At 38.0% G+C, this 20,561-nt stretch overlaps 1 protein-coding gene across 1 annotated transcript in view; it reads right to left on the reverse strand.

Annotated features, from left to right (window-relative positions):
• The window catches only part of si:ch211-1i11.3 (mitogen-activated protein kinase kinase kinase 5), a 29,435-nt gene extending 16,924 nt beyond the window's left edge, over positions 1-12,511 (reverse strand). The window contains exons 1-12 of the mRNA XM_038301267.1: positions 12,018-12,511; positions 11,801-11,940; positions 8,027-8,214; positions 7,698-7,866; positions 7,035-7,141; positions 6,687-6,857; positions 6,045-6,157; positions 3,525-3,684; positions 3,274-3,424; positions 1,792-1,896; positions 1,423-1,472; positions 867-962 (exon numbers count right to left, since the gene is read on the reverse strand). Coding sequence (XP_038157195.1) covers positions 867-962; positions 1,423-1,472; positions 1,792-1,896; positions 3,274-3,424; positions 3,525-3,684; positions 6,045-6,157; positions 6,687-6,857; positions 7,035-7,141; positions 7,698-7,866; positions 8,027-8,214; positions 11,801-11,940; positions 12,018-12,360 — 1,793 coding nt within the window. The 5' untranslated portion in view covers positions 12,361-12,511. The remainder of the gene's footprint in view (positions 1-866; positions 963-1,422; positions 1,473-1,791; positions 1,897-3,273; positions 3,425-3,524; positions 3,685-6,044; positions 6,158-6,686; positions 6,858-7,034; positions 7,142-7,697; positions 7,867-8,026; positions 8,215-11,800; positions 11,941-12,017) is intronic.
• Positions 12,512-20,561: the final 8,050 nt, after the last annotated feature.

The following is a 20,561-nucleotide window of genomic DNA, read 5'->3' on the forward strand; positions in this document are numbered from 1 at the left end:
CCTGCAGCACTTTGAGTCAAAACACCCCAAAGTGCTTTCCAAATGCAGGCCAGCATTGGAATAAAACCAGTTAGATGAGGCTAAAGAATCCCCCACACCCCCCTCCCTTTCAGCAGGGCAACAATAACAGAGCTAGGGCAGGAATGGAGTGCTTTTGAAGGAATGGTCCAATCAAAGGTTGGGTCAGAGTAAAAAAGGCTGGTAAAAATGAATGGAATAAATGACCCATTTAGAGAGTTATTCCATTTTAAATGTATCGATAACCAATGTTGAATTGAAATAGTAAATCGAAAAGTTAAAAAACAAAAACAGTTATGCGATTCAAAGCAGATAGCAATTTGGAGGTCATGGAAACTTTATGTAAACCAAAGGGAGGCCCAGAAAGCACAGTTCTGGAACCAAAACAAGATATTTTCTTCATGGTCTTCATGTTTTGCTAGAACTTAGACAACTTTTATTGTAATTTTGTATACACTGAGGTTATACAAAACAAAATTTAGTTTAGTACAGCTTTCCAGACAGTAAATAAACATTTACATTCCATAAAATGCAGCAGTGATCAAATGTAAACAGTTTGGGGGAAAAAACATGATGCATAAAAACCTACAGACAGATGAAGTTCAGTTGTAAACATTTCCAGGTAACAGGAGAACTAGTAAATACAGCCTTTAATGAAAATATCTCAAGAAGTTAGAAAAATTATATCCCAAACTAAACTTAAGCTGTGGTGCTACACTAAAAAAGGTGTATGCAATTAAAAAAACACGGGAAAAATATGCTTAAATTATCTCTTTTTTGGCACAGCCAGTTTGTACAGTTTGGCAGTAAATAGGTCACTCTTTGGTGCAAATATACAAGTTACTCACCCCTTACAGTGGATCTCTGACGGGAAGCAAAGCTGGAAGTCATCAGAATTATAGTGAACGTACAGGAAGCAGCTCCTCTCATCGATCTTTGACGCACTTTAGGGAAAACGGATACAAAAAAATTCAACTTATTTGTAAATCATTTATTTCCTATTTGGAACAACAGCTATTGTTTGAATGTTAAAGGTTCTCCAGCACGGTAAAGGATAAGAGATGGGTGTGGTCATGTTAGGCTTCAGTAGAAATCTCCCGACATAACACTGGAATCTAATGACATCATTAACAGTCCAACAGCTTGCTGCTTTATTATTGTTGGCTCTAAATGGCCTAAATTACCACATTAGATAATGCTTAAGTGCACAGTGACACAGATCAGTAGCCACAATGGATATCAACAAATAAAGTGGAGAGAAGTCAAGCCTGAAGTGAAGCCATGCTGACCGAACAGAAATTTGAGGGCAAGCCAAGGTTGCCCAGACAACCCACATGTTATGGGTCCCCCTAGCTACAACACATCCAGCTGAAAGGTGTTTGCACATGCTGCTCTTCTCCTTACCTCACTCCTCGGATTGCATTAGCTGGGAAAGTCCACTGATGTAGGCCTTTCTGCAGAATCAACCACAAAAAAGAAAATAAGATATTAAAAAAGAATCAACTTGTTGGTTAAACTACCTGTTAAAACTGTTTTAATTTGCATGAGTCCACAAATAGAAGAACAGGAATAGAGACCAGTCAATACTTAGCAGGTGACAAGTCCTAATTACTATAATAAACTTACTCTACAAGCATATTATAATGCACTGCACTAGTTAAACATTCACTTCAACATCAATGAGCAAAGCTATTTCTTTAGTAAGACAGCACTGGATATAATACCTAGTTTGTTGATGTATAAACAAACAGAAAGATATGTGAGAGCCCAAACCTTCAAAGGAGTGACATGTTTTAGCTGAACAGTGCGACTCTCGTCCTCTTCGCTCACGCTCACAATAGACGGCTGGAAGACTTTACTGGGCTCCAGAATGAGCACCTGTGACAGAAATCCAATGGCTATTATTGGTTCAGCAGACCTTGACTTAATGACAAAATCAGTTTACTGCATTAAAACTTTGCTGCAGTCTCGTTTTTGGCAGTGGCTTTACTGTAAACTTCACTTCATGCTCTAACTTCATGATAACTACTTATATCCTATATTTGCACTCTGACAGTAAATGAAAACCACCACCTTAACATGGTGTAGGGATTTCAGTGCCGAGAGATTATGTTGTCAGAGGCTTAAATGCCCCTGGTAGGGTCTCCCAAAGCAAACAAGCTCTGGGTGAGGGCAGTTCAAGCCCTTAATGTGACAAGAAATATAGAGCGTACATCTTGTGTCATGTAGTATACAGGGGGTAATGAGGGGAAATCAGTCTCTCACGGCTACCTCCACATCAGGAATCATAAGGTTGGGACAAAATCAACCATGTTGGAAATTCAGTCAACCCTAGTGAGGGGTTCTTGGACAAATCCTGCTGTTGAAGCAGAGCTGACTCTCTACGAGCCGATTTAGCAGAACCTTGCACAGTGCTCATGTTCAAACAAGGGAGTTCTTTGTCTTCCAGATTGACGAGTCCGACCAGAGCCATCTCTTGACACAGAGCCCGACATGTGGCCTTTGGATGTACAGTGTGAGCAGTTAGATCGCATCAGAGCGTCAGGGTGTACAGTGTAAGAACATACAGCATGAGCTGTCAACTTAGCTGTTGAGCTGTAGCTGAGTACAATGATTGATAATATTGTACAGAGTATGTCCAGCTTTAGGTCTTTGAATGTTATTAGAGGTCAGGGACAGTGGCATGGAGGTCAGGGACAGTGGCTATGGCAGACTGGAGTGGTGGTTTCCCTGAATAAGAAGGGGAACCATAGTTGTGTTCAAATTATAATGCAATCACACTTCTTGGCCTCCCCACAAATGCCTATGCCAGGGTGCTGGAGAGGAGAGCCTGGCTGACTATTGAACCTCAGCTTCAGGAGCAGTGTGGTTTTTGTCCGAGCCATGGAACACTGCATCAGCTCTATACTCTCTGAAGGATGTTCAAGGGTGCTTGGGAGTTTGCCCAGCTGGTCCAAATCTGTTTTGTGGATCTGAAGAAGGCATTTGACCATGTCTTTCATAGTGACCCGTGGAGAGCGGAATCAGTCTCTAGTCTCATCTAGTCTCTCTACAAGCGGAGAAGGAGTTCTCAATGTGCTTTTCATAATTCCTATAAAAAGAACATTTAAAATAAAATTTCATTTGGCCAAATTTTACTATTTTTTTTTTTAGATTTTTTTTCTGTTACACAAGTTACATTTATTTCAACGCTTTTTAAACATCTTTGCCAAGAATGCCACAACAAGTGTAAAGCTGCTGCTTGTATTCTCTTACAGGGCAGCGATTTGTCGAGATGGTGGGTTTGCAGGATTGCAAAAGCAGCTCCATCCAGAAGTCAACTGTATCTTGTTTGGGAGACCGCACCTCAGGGGGCTTGGCAAACTGGCGATACAGGATGTATGTTTCCATAATGGATGCCAGATACCTGAGAGAAACATGCAACATTGATAAGTCCACATGGAGTTACAACTGAAAGGCTTTCCAAGCACTTAAAAAATATATCAAAAACAGCTTATGCTTCTTACCAAACAGGAGCCTTTAGTCTGTAGAGCTTCTCAGAAGCTTCTATGACTTTCCTGAACTCTTTAGCAAGAATATTTGCTCCAAGGTAGAAACCTACATCCCAGTATTCCGTCATCTTCTCCAAACTGCCCTTTCTGCCGAGCAGGGTGCTTATGGTAACACCTAAATAATACAAAACACAGCACATTACCAGAATATTAACATGATATCAATATGATATCTGACGCTTATGCATAGCTACAAAAAATGCATCACAAAATCCCCTCTGATTTCTTTCTTTGCTTGCAAAAAGAATTTGATGCAATTTTAAGTAAAACAATAGATACACACATTGTTTATATCATACCATTTTTTTTCTCATGTAAAGAATAGTTTGTTACAATGAAGACCTGATCATCAAGGCTTCCAAGTAAGGAGCATTAAAGTTACATGTATAATAAGTGGACATGGTGCCGGTTATCCAAAAACACAGCGTGCAGACGGAAGTAGTGAAGAAGTGCCAAACCAACTTGGTCCATTCTATTTAGATGAGGGAACTGCATGTTCTACTGGCAGTTGGGAGTGGCCATAAATGACAGGAGGAATTCAAAGCAATGAAGATGGCAGACAATAACGATTATCATTATACAAAAATAATTATGATGACTGCTATTCAGGGTGTATTTTGCATAAGAGTCTCAATATGCTTCAAGCAAAACAAAAAAAAAACTAAAAAGAAAAAGTTAAAGTTAAATTAAAATGAATAAATATCAATTAAAAACATGGCAAAGCTGACTGTCAGCTCCTCTCTGACGCTACAATCAGATTTGCAGCTAGATTAATCTCTAAACAGCTGGATTTATCTTCACCACCTCCTCACAATGCCTGCATAACCCAAAATATTAAAAACTAAGTTAGGCCCATAATAAGTAATACAACATTATCGCTTTGCACAAAGTCTGTAAAGATGTACAGAGCGTGAAATATTTATGCATGGTCACTGTGTTTTATTCTTGGTGTAATTGCATAAAATGCATTAATCTGTCTCACTCATGCAGTCGGTAGCACTGCTGCCTTGCAGCAAGAAGGTTGCGGGCTTGAGTCCCAGCCTGGGGTCTTTCTGCATGGAGTGTGCATGTTCTCCCTGAACATGTGTGGGTTTTCTCCGGGTACTCCGGCTTCCTCCCACAGTCCAAAAACATGACTGTTAGGTTAATTGGCTTCTCTAAATTCCCCTTCAGTGTGAGTGTGCACGTGAATAGTTGTTTGTCCTGTTTGTCTCGGTGTTGCCCTGCGATGGACTGGCGACCTGTTCAGGCTGTACCTGCCTCTCACCCATAGACAGCTGGAGATAGGCACCAGCACCCCTCGTGACCCCACTTGGGATTAAGCGTGTCAGAAAATGGATGGATAGATGTCTCAGTCATTTCCACCACTGATATTATCCTAGAATTATTATTTCTGACAGTGCAAACATTTTCTTCATCCTAAAGCCTCTCTCTCCATCCTCTGTCATTGTATCAGTCCCTACTTTCAGGCCACAATGACCATAAACATTTTTGCTAAACAATAAGGCTAATAGAAAGTCTCGGCCAACAACTTAAACTTCTGAACTCCTCTATTTAGTAGAGGCGGGCAGGTTGATTGGTATCTGTGTAAAATTATACTATCGCAGTAAAATCTTAAGAATTTTAGAAGTCCATCCATCTTCTCTCGCTTAATCCATCAGGGACTGGTGCACATCTACAGCAATCTATGTGCAAAAGGCAGGGCACACTCTGGACAGGCTGACAGTCCATCACAGAATTTTGGAAATTATTCATAATTTTTTTATAACATTTATTGTGTTCATTGTTTTTATTTTTGAAAAAGTCAGAAAACAACTGCACTCAAAGAAATAAATGTTATATTTTTGCACTGTAGATTCTGCAGCCTAGATTTTGCTTTTATTTTTCTCTCAAATTACAATGATTTGATAGTTTTCATTTACTATAATAATATAATAATTTATTAATAATTTGAAGTAGTCAACTAAAAACTTTATTTGAACTCTGTCCTTGGTTTCAACTAAATGATCCAAATGAGAAAAAAACAATACAAAAAAAATCTAAAGAATAATTACTGAAAACTACTGAGAACTGTTTATCAATACATATAATTAGTATTCTCAGTATTTGTTTATTTGTAATTTGAATCCTAACAAGATATGCAACATTGCATATCTCTGCTTTAGTTATAAGCCATTTGAGACTAATGGGGGAGATAAAAACAGGTTATGGTGGAGCAGTACTGAGCAGAAAATAATCTAACAACCCTTCTGCTGTTGTTAATCAGTAAACAGTCTTGAAGGCAAATTAGCAAAAAGTTTGCATCTGCTGTACCCCTTATTTTATGCAAATGGGTTGATGTGCATAAAGATCAGCTTTACACACGCTATTCAGTTTCCTTTTATATATGGAAACTTTTTGAAAATCCGTTCCAAAAATATGGATTAAAACAAAAATAAAAACAAGCAACAACACAACAGGCAATTATTTTTGCACCTATTTTGCGCAGCTCAATAGAAGTCTCAAACTCATGTCCAGCTGCCATCAGGAGGATCACGCTGTTGATTCCAGAGTGGAGGCTTGGCTCTACCTCAAACGCTTTCCCATACCTAGAGAAAAACAAACGACAAAAAATAAAACTTTTCATAAGTGAAACTTGAAGTATTAATTATAGGGGGAATCAAAAATAATTTAATAAATTGCATCTAACTGCAGTGTAAAATGAAGAAAGACACGTTGGTCATCAAAAAAGGGGCTGCATTTATGTGTTAAGGAGAGTTTGTAAGTGCCCCAGTTACTTATTGTCCTTTTTCTGTGACATGTTTTCCTTCCACTCAGTTTTCCAGTGATTTCAACATACAGGTTCTACGGACAACTATCAAGTCAGCGGTTCTATCTGTGATTGAGCAGAATGTTACATTTCTCCATCTAAAAAGTCCTCTTTTAAGTCTAATAAAATAATCTTTTCTTCTGAGAAAAGTTATTTTGTTTTTTCATTGACTTTAATCATCAATATTCACTAAATAAATATCAATTTGTGTTGCATTAAATCTCCATATTAAATGAAGTTCACTTTTTTGATTATACTAAAAAGCAGCAGTGTATGACCAGAGCTACAAACAAATAAAGTGGACGTACCAGTAGCAGGCCTGGTCTCTGCTGGACACATCTGTGAAGCCTGAGCTCATGAACATGTCTTTGTAGATCCGTCCACACAGGCAGTAGACATCTGATGCCACTTTGTCTCCAGACTCCACAATGGGTAAGATTAATTTCAGAGCCTCTGCTCGATCGCCGGGGCGATTCCTCCTAAAAACAGGAAATGGGATCATTTTTGCAGCCCGCATCTTTGACTGACTGCTTTAGAAGTTTGAATGCCAACAAAGGAAACAAAAGCCACACTAAGCATACAATAAAACCTGTGGCTGAAACATGAGTAGATATTACTTATCATTAATTAAGTAGACTACACAAAGATGTGGGTACCTGTTTAGAGCAAATATATAATGAAACTTTATATTCTGATGCCTTGCAGCCTGACACATAGGCAGATTGTTGAGAGTCTCAACCAGTTTGATCATGGCATCATAATCCTAGGGAGAAGTAACAGAGTAGGTACAAAAGTGAATGTCTTGATAGCATACTGTAGGAAATTTTACACATTGTTATGATTTTAGACAGATATGGCTTATGATAAGTTTAATCATTAAAAGTATTCATAAAGCCTTTTACAATAAATTTGTGACCCTGCTCAGGTTTATTGGAAATACGGCTGAAACAATAAGATTTATCGTGATTAATCGATTATTTAATTAATAGTAATTCATTAATTGATTAATTGTTAACTGGGGTTTAGAGACTCTAAAACATACCTTTAGCTGACAGAGAACTCACAAAAATATATAAACATTTTGAATTTAAGATATAAAAACATTTTCGTCTGTCAATAAGCTTTATCCAGAACTCCTCAAATGGAATTTTTTTTTTATTTCATAAAAAGTGTTCTTTATGGAACCTTTTGCTATCCGATTAAGAATCGATAAATAAATAAAAAAATTATGGACAGATAAATTGATTTGATAAATTGAATTAAACAAACTCTAAATATTACATTTCTTTCAGATGAGACAAAACTCATGAAGTGATCACCTGAACATCTCGGTAGGACAACAGCAGGTTCATGACTATATCAGGCGTGAGCAGATCTACGCTATCCAGGCGACTCTGGATGTGGTTCAGCTCCTCGCTCAGGGCTTTCCCACTAAATCGCTCCCGTGCCATCCGGATCTCTTGCCTCAGAGACTCCCTGAAGTACTCGCTGTCAGCAAAAAAAACAAAGAGACCATTCCGATATTTTACAGTTCTTAATTAAAACAACAAGGTGAAACTGAAAGTTGGGAAAGTTTGGGATTTAACAGGAAAGCCACATACAAGACTTTATGAATTGGGTGGTTGGAGCCCTGAAGTGCTTGACTGACCTGGACTGAATGTGCACGTTGTTCAGCAGGTGTACCAATCTCTCCACCAGCGGGGTGAGAAGGGGCTCCAGCTGTAAACTAGGCTGAATCAGCTCTTTCATGCAGGTCATCATGGTGGCGTCACAGGCAAACACTTTGCCCTGAGGTGACACCACGTACGGGATGAAGGTGTAACACCCACACTGCTCCTAAACAAACAATTCAAGCAACAGTAAGCACTGAGAAAACTTTCATGGGTTTCAGTAACTATTTTGTATCTGTGCATGCCTGATGGGCTTTAGATTAGAGTCAAATACAGACAGTAGATGGAAGCCTTTAAAAGATTTTTAGGATGCTGTTAAACTAAACAACCAAATAGGCTACAAGGTTACGCTGCTAAAAAGTTTATTTAACAATTTCATCCAAACACAAAACATTTTTTTAATTGAATGTATTTTCACATGTGTATTTTTTCTATATGGTCTGACATATTAGACCATCTTTAAAATAGTCCTTTATGACATGACTGTTCACAATGGGTCCAAGCATTGTAATGGAGTTTGTTGGAGGGAAAATAATGCAGAAGTAAAACCAACAGACTGGTTTTACTTTTCATCAGGACTTGGCATCTGCTCACAATGGACATACTACCAACACCTTCTTTAATGACCATGTATCACAGTACTCCATTGACAGAAAGTGGTTAACGCACTATAACTAGTATCATGTGTATAAACTACACATGAGGGCAAGAGTGCATAATTTAGTATATTAAGTAAGCAACAAAGCCTTGGTTGGATTTCCCTGATCTAACAAACAATAACTGTGGTCCTATCTCAATACAGCTGGAGCTTAAGGTTGAATGTTATTTCTTAATAATTGTTAAAATTGGAAAGGTGAAATACTGAAAGGTCCAAGAAACTGATTAGTTATAGTCTCTTTGAAGAAATCTATTTCTTATTAAACTGCATAAAATTATTTAAATAAGTAAAAATGTCTTAAAATCAGTCCATTTACCTTTAATTTGAGTGGTTAAATAAAATGAGCATGTAATGTAATTAATGTTTTTTTTTATTCCCCTTAAAATAAAATAATTAGATATGATGCACTTGAAATAAGATACTGTTCTTTTTTTCTTATTTTAAACTAGGATTGAAACGATTGAAATTGAAATAATCGTCAACTCATTTAGTGGTTGATTAATCATTATCTGGAGTATAGAGACTCTGAAACAGGCCTTTAGCTGATAGAGTGCTCCACTTAGACCAGTAATTATACCAAAATTGTAAAAAAAAAATATATTAACATTTTGCATTTAAGATTAAGAAAATGTTTTCGTCTGTTAATAAGCTCTATTCAGAACTCCTCACGTGAAATAGTTTTAGTTACATGGTTTCATTTCGTGAAAATTATCAAGCGAAAAAAATAACCGACAGATTAACCGATATGCAAAAAAAATCATTAGTTGCAGCCTTATTTTAAACATAAATCATCTTATTCCATTGGCAAATTGCCTTACTTACATCCTCAAATCAAGGGAAAATAAACTTAATTGTCAGTGTCTGTTTTTAGTTGTTAGAATTAGTTTATATCATTAATGTATGTACTTTTTAAACCCTAATAATAACTGCCTGTAATGTGTTAAGGCTAATATTTTCCTTACATTCCACTTACAGTTATGTCAGGATAAAAATGTATCATCTTCATTATGTACATAACAAAGATTAGGGAATGATATAGGAGCAGAGACAGAGTGGATAATTCCTCACATTAAGCTCTCTGTCACTGTGCATTCAGAATGTCCTTGATCTAGTTACCTAATATGGCTGGAGCCAATGATGTCTTGCAAATACGTATAATGTAATGATGCAAGATGTGAGGATGTGCAAGGGGGAGATCCTGGAGATTTATAAAATGCTTCATTAACTGTATTTCTGGGCCGACTTTCTGAAAAAATGAGCCCGGTAAGCACTGCCATTTCTCAGGTTACAAATGGCCAAAACTCCTGTTATGTCTCATACTTATTTAATACATATACTCTACATCAGGGGTCTTCAACGTTTTCCAGGCCAAGGACCCCTAAACTGATGGTGAGATGGAGCGGGGACCCTCTAGTTATATCTATTGTATGAAATTGTGTTATATCAAACTGGTGCTATAGTCACTCTATTACATATGGAGTAATTTAACAAAAAAAAATCGACCTGGGATTATTAAAGTATTTCTGATTCTGATTCCTGGTTGATGGGACAGGTGTTGTGAATGAAATGGTGCCCAGCTTGAAAGAGCTCCTGTGTGTCACTGAATGTGATCATTGATGATTGAAAGACCTCCATTTATCTGTTTACTAGAGTGTGTTGAATTCATGTTAATGTGTATTTAAATACATTTCAATTAGTGGTAAAAAATTGCAGGGGGGAATATAAAAAAAAGTCTAATCAACCAAAACTCTCGCGACCCCCATGCAGTACCTCCTTGGACCCCCTTGAGGACCCCTGTTGAAGACCTCCGCTCTACATTATGAAGAGATATTTAAAGTGTTTGTTCTCTGGAAAGAATCAAAGCTTAAAGACGTAAACATAGAGCTTTCCTTTACAAAAGCTATAAGAGGAGCCAGGACCTGTTCTACAGGGACATTGGCCCTTGTTGGCCCCTGTCTAAAACTGCCCATGAAAGCCATAACGAACTTAACTGCATTTAAACCCTTCAGAAATCAGAACCAAGCTTGACCAAGACAATTAGTTTTTCTTTTTTTTTTAAACAAAGCTCACTGTGTGTACTTACCCAGAGGTGTAGCCAGAAAATTCTTATAAGGGTGGCCAGGCACTAACCAATGTACACTGAGGGGATGGCCAAAAGTGGATGGGCACCAGAATCTCAGGGTCAATCTACACTGTTCCAACAGGAACAAGCACAACGTCCACATCTCTAAATAAAGTCAAATGATAGTTTCCTACAGCCTTTGCAAACAAATAGATGCATATATTTAAACTTCCGTCTAGATAAAAGGTATATTGGATAAAATTCTTTCAAGTTTGAGTTCTGGAGCAAACATCTTTACCATCGTCATTACCATCGACATTACTTTTATCAATATCATTCTGCATTAAATTGATATTTACAAGTACTAATATCTACATAGCTCTCCATCCTGAAGCCAAACAAATAGAAGGGGGATATTAAACTCACTAGAGTGAAATGCGCTGCCTTAGCAATTTGCGCAATTTTGTGCTGAAAGTCTTTAAAAGAAAAGGCGCGGACGTATTTGGAAAAAAAAAGACATGGCTGAGCAAACGTGGCTGCTACGGTCTGTCAATTTTACAGACAGAACTGTATTTAACTTATTGCATCCCTGCCACACTGCTGTGTTTACATCTGAATCCTTGTTTGCACACGTGCGCTAAGCGATTTGCCCACGACTCCTGACCTCACGATTCCTGATCGAGAGGTGGTTGTGAGAGGCTGATTGCCGCTCGTAACCCCTTGTACACCACTCACGACGCACCACCAGGCTGAAAGTCGGCCCGATCGAAAGATTCTCGGACGACTGGAAAATCACCCCGAAAATCGCACAGTGTACGCCCGGCTTAAGGGTGGCCATGGCCACCCCTGGCCCCCCATCTAGCTCCGCCCCTGTACTTACCTACTCCCACATTCATTATAACCTAATCAAAGTGTACTCCTCTCCGTGCATTGTTTGCTTTTCTTGACTAACAGCCAGCAGTTTTGTAATCCACCAAAACTGCAGCACAAGTTAAACTTTTACTTGGATCAATTAACAAAGACAAGTTTTACCTTGAGAGCCTGTAGATCGCTTTCCTGCTTATAACAATACAGGATGATGTTATTAGTCATGCTGAAGCTCTCTCTCACTCCCAGATGATAGAAAAGAGACGGCTGGCAGAAAGAGTCGCTCATCTCCACCACTGCTACATCTGCAGGGAGATTTAACATGGAGGGTGAGTTTAACTCCTCAGCATAATAATATATCCCCCAGCATGCCTGCACTTGCCTGCATTATAGAAACTATCCAGGATGTCTGTGGTTCCCACTGATATTTTATCGAATGAAATGGTTTTTAAGGAGGCGTGAGCGTCCGCGCAGGCTTCCTTCAGACATTTCAGTGACAGGTTCTCCTCTGTTTGGGGCACAGACGCGTCCTCGCTGACGATGTAAGCCACGGATACCGCCCTGGTCCTGCTTCGCGGGGAGACGACCTGTTTACCCGAGCCGCCGTTGCTGGCTGTCAGCTCCAGCACCGAGGAGTCCTGCCACAAACTTCCAGCGGACACCCACACTGGATCCTTCCTCTTTGCTGCGCGCAGGCTCATCCGCCTGCGCTCCGTGGTGTACATGTTCCAGCTGATTGTGTCTGGGACTCAGTGCATGACCTGGGATAGGGAGTTTTTGCGGTGAAGGAGTGAAGGCACGGTTGCTTGTTCCTGTAAAGTCCCTGCTGCGCCCCTCCGCTCGTCCCATATCCTGACAAACACTCCCAGTGCTCCTCTCCTCCTCTTCTGACGAAACTGCGCGGGGCCTAATGTGCAAACTTGCAGGACATACACCCCGAACCATAAAAACCTTAGAATGGCTAAAAGCAATCACAAGCACAGAGAAAACGAGGCTGGCCCCCTCAATAATCCACCCCCCACCCCAACCCCCCTAAACAAACAATAAACGAAAAATGAAAATATTAAAAATAAAATCATAATAACAATACACAACAAAAAAAACTGCGGTAATTAGCCCAAAATATTATCAAGTATACTAAAATTCACATTGTCCATAATTTAAATTCAACTCAAACAGATTATTTAACTATCAAAGTTCTAAGAATGTCAAACCAACGTCCAAATCTGATTCATTACTTTTCGCAAGCATTACCATGTCAAATCTTAAACGTCGACTGAGATGTTTTAGACGCAGCTTCGACATATTTTGCATTTTTTTATCCGGTTATGAACAAAAAAGTCATTGAAAAAATTTGCTCTGGCGTGGTGATTGGCTCGTCAAGAACAGATGTAAATTAACTTATTCTACTGAGCCCAATAACATCAAATTCTAGAGGCTTCAAACAAAAAAGTCTTAAACCAACTTTTTCATTCCACATAATGGCATTTGGAATTTGCACGGTGCCCTGGAATTGAAGTGAGGTTTTGTTTCTCTGATAAGAGAATGTAACCTTTGTTCTGATGCTTCCACAGTTATGGCATCGAAATTTCGATTTTGTTTTGGGTTTATTTTTAGCTATGCCTTAATTTTGATCGCTGAAAAGTCCGTTGAGTTAAATGCAGTTTAATTATTCCCCACCAAATTTTGTCTTTATATAGTTCTTTTTTACATTGTAAGCCTATTAAACTTCTTTAGATCCATAGTGCAATGCACACCTTGCAACTTTTTTACTCTTAAAATCTGCTGCTATGTTACTAATTTTTACTAACATATTTGAAATAACAATGCCCAATTTAGTTCGAGAGAGTTGTTATTTGTATACTTTAAGTACTTATGTATACCTATGAATACTTCAAATGTATACTGACTTTTTCTAAAGTTAAAATTAGGCACTAGATTTGAGATGGCCCATAACTTATTCTTGTTTATTGTTGCTTTAAACCTATTCTTTATTTTGCCACCTTTATTGCCTCCCGAATCTTATGATATTATGTCTAGGGATGCCTCAATTGCACTTGCCCTGCTACTTTAGGGACTATTTCTCATGATGGCTCATGAGTCTTTTTCCCAATAATTTAGTATCCTTTGTTTCCTATGCTGGCGCGTCTTTTGCAGTAATTACAGGTCCCAAATGTACAAATTCGGCACCTCTGATTCCCGACAAGTTATTGTGGTTTGTTGTTATGACCGATTCATTGTAAAAAGTCTGCCTGATTACGACTTTGAATATACTTGATTCATTTGTTGTGCTGTGGAATGTATGGAATGATCATCACTGATTGTTCTGAACTAGATTCCCTTGAACTGATCTCTGTTTTTTCCGCTTTTTCTCATTTTTTGATGTTGCTATCTTCCACCCTTCATTGTCACTATTTCCCTCTTCCATCCCACAAGAATCGCTTCCTGTTTCCTCACTACTCACGGCCCAAGACATTTCTCCATAAGCAGCTTCAAAACACGCGCCATGCACCAAACGACCATCCACCCCCAGTGCTCCTCTCCGCAGGATCCGCCCTTTCACGCTGATCTCCTCCCCTGCTTCTGACCGAAACTGCGCTGGGGCCTAATGTGCAAAGACTTGCAGGGACATACCACTCCCTGGAACCATAAAAACTCCTTACGCTAATGGTCTAAAAGTCAATTCCACGAGAGTCCAGTGGCGGAGCTAGAAGGAGGACCAGGAGGGACACTGGCCACCCTTAGCCAATAATTGGCCACCCCTGTGGCCACCCCAACCATTTTTTCAACCCTAATACAGATAGGGGCAGCAGTAATACTCTGAAAGGGAATGTTAAAACTTATTAAACATTAAAATTTTTCATATATTAACAATTACTTTACAACAGAAACACTGCGGTAAATTATGCCCTTAGCAAAAAGTAGTTTATTCAAGTATACTAAAAGTTCACTAATTTCATACTTAAAATCACACTCAAACATGATTTTTTTTCAGCTGATCAAAAGTTTAAGACATAGTCTTTAAAAACCAAAAGCTGTGCAAAAATCTGGATTCCATGTCATTTTCTGTCAAGTCTTTACACTGTCAAGACTCTTACAACGTGCGATCGCTGCAGAGGTAGGACGCAGTAAGACAGTCATTTTGCATTTTTTAAATGATCCTGAGGGTTATGGAACAAAAAAGTCAAGTGGTAGACCCAAAAAAATTTCACCAGCTCTGAGCCGTAGGATCCGATTGGCTATCCGTCAAGACACAGGATGATCCTCTACCCAAATTAAGACATTACTGGTGCTGACTGCAGCCCAATAACCATCAGACGTCATCTGCGAGAGAAGGGCTTCAGAAACAAAAAACGTCTTAAAACGCCACGGCTTCTTCAACGCCACAAAATTGCCCATTTGGACTTTGCAAGGGTGCACCAAACATGGGACATTGAAAGGTTGAAGAAAGTTTTCTTCTCTGATAAGAGAAAATGTAACCTTGATGGTCCTGATGGCTTCCAACGTTACTGGCATGACACTTTGATTTCTGTTTTGGGGTTTTTTTTTTTTTTTTTAGCTATGGTCTTAAACTTTTGATCAGCTGAAAAAAAATCATGTTTGAGTGTAAATGCAGTTTTTAATTAATTCCCCACTCAAAAGTTTTTGTCTCTTATGCTGATTTCTTCTTTTAACATTGTGAAGCTCTACTTAGAACCTTCTTTAGATCCAATAGTGCAAAATGCACATCCTTGCAATTTTTTGACTGGTCTTAAGATTTTGATCAGGAGTGTACTATTGTTTACTTTATTGTTTACTAAACTATACTTTAGTAAACTTAACAATGTCCCAATTTAGTTCGAAGAAGTATTATTTAGTAATACTTTAAGTACACTTAAGTATTCTTAATAGAATTTACTTCAAATATACTACTGTTTTTCTAAGGGTTAAAACTAGGCAAGTTCCTGAGGGCCCCATAAAACTTATTTTTTTATGTGTGGCTAATACAACTATTACTTATTTGTGCACATACTTTCATTGCCCTCAGAATGCTTATGATATTATGTCTAGGGGTGCCCCAAATTAGCACTTTGTTGCCACATTTAGGGACATTTCAGATCGCTCTAGTGCTTTTTTTCCACAAAAGAATCTAGCAACTTTTTTCTCCTACTGGAGACTTTGGCGACAACATATAAAAGCACCAAACTCTACCCTCCAGAGCAAGTAGATTGGAGACCCCGCCTCCTGCTCTCCTCTGTGTTGTCTGCTGTCAAAAAAGGAATGTCTATTCTATACAAATTTTTGTATCTGTACAATGGGCCTGTATTATCTGTTGTCTGCTCAATTCATAGGGACCGATGCCTGTCTTTGCCTAGGGCCCCAAATTTCCTAAATCCACCCCTGCCTGGAACTTTATATTTAACTTATGTCATACACATCCAGAGCAAATGATGAAATAACTTTATTAAAACTCTGCTAATAAGCTCACGTTTGAGTGTTGTAGTAAAGATGCATCTAAAAGTTGGAGGATAGTGGCCCTCAAATGGAGTTCAGACCCCTGGCATAGGCATACAAACCCAGGGGCCATAACCTTCAGGTTTTTTCTTGGTCCATTTGGCGACACCTAGAGGATGTGAAGTAAAACTTTCAACTATATGAAAAAAATCCAGGAGAAATTATGCAAATTACCTATGCGAAAAAAATAAATAAAACATATACTCCAAGTTGTTTTTGTTCTTGTATAGATTTTGTGTCTGCCTGCATGGAGACGATTGCTTTCACAGCCTTTAGGGGGAATTTTTTTTTCTGATTATTTCCTGAATTTTTTTTCTTTTTTTATGCAATTTCCAGAATGAAATTTCATCACATCACTCTACAACCTATTTGTGATGCATAAATTGTAGATTAACTTTACCGAACTGTTTGGAACTGATTACAAGCTGAAAAGCAGCTCTATCTTCTCACATTATGAAACACCTTGATATCAGGTAAGGCACTGAAGCACCTACTGTCTGTATGATGCTCAGATCTGTTCACGTGGTTCACTGCCTCAAACAGACCTAACCTGTTGCATAGACAAACGTTTTAATTCAGGTTCAAAAATACTTTATTAATCCCGAAGGGAAATTCAATGTTGTTGTAACTCACCTGTTTTTCTTTTTTGCAATGGGTTTGTTGAAGGAGAATATGATAACCTCTTTGACTCCAACGTCATGGTAATAGGCAAACTAGCAGTCCTGATAGCTGCATGTGTGCTTGCTTGGCTGAGTGTTTTTTGGATTTGGAATGGAAAAGGCTGGATATCCTCCACAAAACTTAAAAGTCTCCTGAGTCAGTCTGGGGTTAAAGAGGGGCTGTAGAATCCAACAAAGCTGCATTGCACAAGTCTTTAGGACACCATCTGGACCTGGTGAATCATTATCATTCAGTTTTCTCTTGACTTCGCTTCTAGAGACAGACAGCTGGGAGGCAGCGGGAGAAGCAGCATCTTCTGATTTGTCAGAGAACAAGAGCATTGAAGCATGCAGGTCTATGGCAGAAGGGGAAACATTTAAGGTGTTACAGAGAAGCTTTGGGTCAAAGGACAGAAGAATGTCCTTTTGACTTTGAGCAGAAGAGAAGAAAGCTGACATTGTTTCTGAACTGAACCTATCACTGCAAAAACATCTTTAAATGAGTAAAACATTCTTAAAATACGTTTATTTACCATTTATTTGAATAGGGAAATAAGATGATCTGCCAATAGAATTAGTATTTTTAGCCTTAAAATAAGATAATTAGGTATTATTCACTTGATTTAAGGGACTACACATTTTCTTTCTTATTTTTTTATGTAAAGTGTCTTATTCCATCAGCAAAATGTCTCATTTAGCTCCTTAAGTCAAGAAGAAATGCACTGAATTTAAGAAAAATTGACTTACAGATTTACAAGGATTTAAATTTTTTGCAGTTTATTTAAGAATGTGTTCACTTCATTGCCTCTGTGTGGACAGACTTCCATCTGTCTGAACCTCCTTCTGCTTGAAGCCTGTCATCATCTTCTTTCCGGATCACACGTCTCTAATTTTGTTTATCTGGAGCTTGTTTTCTGGCCTGTTCCTGCCTCTTTGTTTTCTTATATCTTGACCTATAGTTGTATACTATCCTTTATACTAAATCATTTGTTGCCTCACTTCCTGAAGGCTCTCTGTTCCTTGTTTAGCAGTTCTTTCACATCCCTAGCGTTCCAGAGTTTTTAATTGGGGAAGCATGTAATTGTTCCGGGGGATGGTATATCTACACAGAAGTTTATGTAGTCAATCACACACTCAGTTGTTGCATTGAAGTCCTCTCCATGTGGCCAACATTCCAGTGCGTAGCATCTAAACAACAATGCGGGGTTTCATCAGCCTTGTGTGACCAGTTCTTTTTACAGCAGTTTGTCTCTTACAAAGAGGATTTTACTCCAAGCAGGGCAAAACAAGTTTGTGATCCAGCTTCCCTAGAGGCTGTCTTGTTTAAGAGATGTATGAGTCTTTTAATTTGCATAGGACGAAGTCCTAAGATTAGTTTTCTCTGGTATAGCAGCTGACAAACTGTTGTAATGGTGGCAGTTTAGCAGACAGTGAGACATGTAACAGACAGTGAGGTGTGTAGCATGACTTTAAACGGGTTTTCCATTTCTCCTACACTGTCTAGATTCTTGATCACTGCTGCACTTTATAGATGGTAATGTTCATTTCACTGTTGTAAGCTGTATACATTGTAATTTGGTTTTGTATACACTCTGTATATAGAAAATGGTAATAAAGTTTGTAAAGTATTCAAAATAAACACTTAATTGTTAACAATTGTTGCCACAATTGCATTTGGCTGTTGTGTCTGTAGCTTGACAACAAATAAACTGAAGACATCACACAAAGTGGGGCAGCAGCAGAAAGTGGAATGTAAACAATTACCGAAAGAACACCAGTAAACTCTGGACAAATACTAAAGACGAAAAACGACTGCTACCAGTTTAATATCTGGGTTACAAAGACAAATCTGCACTGTAACATGTCCTGGATCTGTTACTCACATGCACTGCCATCCCATCTCCCTTGAGATTTCCATCCTTCTCTAAATCTCTGTCTGCTTGTGTGGTTAGAAACCCTGGCAGAGACACTGGAGGGATATGATCGTGCAACAACGTTTCAATTAAAACACATAATGCATCTTGATATTCTGGTTGGGTCCTTGGAGTTCCTCTAACTTGTTTCCTAAAGATCTCACATTGCTCAGAATGATTGTTACTGCTCTTCTCTTTTCTCCTTGCTCCTGCACTGCATCCTCTGTGCGTCGTTTTTAACTCAGCTGGTACTTGTGAAAGTAGTTGAAGTATTATTCAAGCTTTTGAGATGTTAAATAGCTGCTCCAGGGTGTAAAATACCAACTTGTTATGATTGCTATCGCTACACAATAACAAGTGTCCAGAGAAGAAAAAAATACTGGCAAAAATCCACCAGTTGTACAGCATCAAACACCAGAGGCAAAAAAACTAAAAAAAAAAACTAAAATAATAATAGTTCAATGAAGAGAATCAAATTCTTAAAAAAAAATACATCAAAATCATGTTAGCAGAGCTACTCCAACATACAGCCACCAATCAGGGCAATCCTAGCATCAGCTAAGCAGCTGCTTTAGGCCCACCTGCAAGAAAGGAATCCCAAAAGCATTTCTGTTTGGTAATTTCAATCCTCTTTTTAGCCAGTATAACTTTATGACCAATGAATATTATCTTATGAGATTTGAGCTACACACTTGCATGTTATTTAGTATTTTTGTTTAGTAGGGCTGCCACTAACGATTATTTACCAAATTGATTAATCTGTTATGTTTTCAATTAATGGATTAATAATCTAATAGCCAAAGGCTCCTTAAAGAAGACTTTTTACAAAATTAAACCAGGGGAAACAAACTTTTCAACTTGAGGAGTTCTGGATAGAGCATATTGACAGATTAAATTTTTTTTTTTTTTTAATCTTAAATGCAAAATGTTTATATATTTTTTATTTACAATTTTCATATAATTTCTGCTCTTAGTGGGTTGCTCTGTCAACTAAGGGCTGTTTGAGAGTCTCTATACTCCAATTGAAAATTTATCGATTACTGAATTTGTTAGTTATTCCAATAATCCATTAATCATGATTCATCTGATTGTTTCAGCCGTAGTTCAGACAAATGTGACATAAAGCAGATATTAAGCTATCATACTTGGTGCTTTAATTAAATTCTGCTTTGAGCCTCAGTGTGGATTAGGAGATGGCGTAAAGATAGCATGTTGTGTTTTCTAAATAGAAGTTATTGCCAGTTGTTATAGTGCCAGTTATCTTCTAGGAACTATTCTTGAACCTCTGGGGATGATTTGGCAGTTCTTTATAAGATGAAGGCCAATATGGAAAGACTTGAGCATTCTCTTCAGAAGACCATTAACAATACAGTGCATTAAAAAAAAGACTACTACAGAAGATCATTCCTGTCTGCAGCTTTCAACATCAATAACTTGAAAAAAGTTTAATAGCTACATTTGATTTCCCATTTGGAATAATAAATTGTTTTCAAATCCACTATTAAAATCTGTCTGGCTTTTTTCTAGATTTTTTTTACAACATTATAACCTCAACATATTTCAACTTCTAAATTTGAAAAAAAAAAAAAAAAAAAATAGTATTAGCAGTCACATCTAAACTGATTGGCAAAAAAATATATTCATTTGGTAAATTACATGCAGAGATAGTGTGTCTTACATGTTGGGGTGATTTTTCAGGAAAGGAAAGCCTGAGATCATTGCTTTTATTATATACACTAATCTACTGATCTGATCTACCATTCTGAATCATGCATAAAAAAATATATGTACACCAACAAAGCCTACATTAATTAATATTCTTTAAGTATAACAGGAACGCTAAGAATGTAAAACAGCCAC

The sequence above is a fragment of the Cyprinodon tularosa genome, unplaced genomic scaffold (assembly GCF_016077235.1).
Source record: "Cyprinodon tularosa strain WSP-4 unplaced genomic scaffold, ASM1607723v1 ctg464, whole genome shotgun sequence".
In the NCBI taxonomy this organism is placed as follows: Eukaryota; Metazoa; Chordata; class Actinopteri; order Cyprinodontiformes; family Cyprinodontidae; genus Cyprinodon; species Cyprinodon tularosa.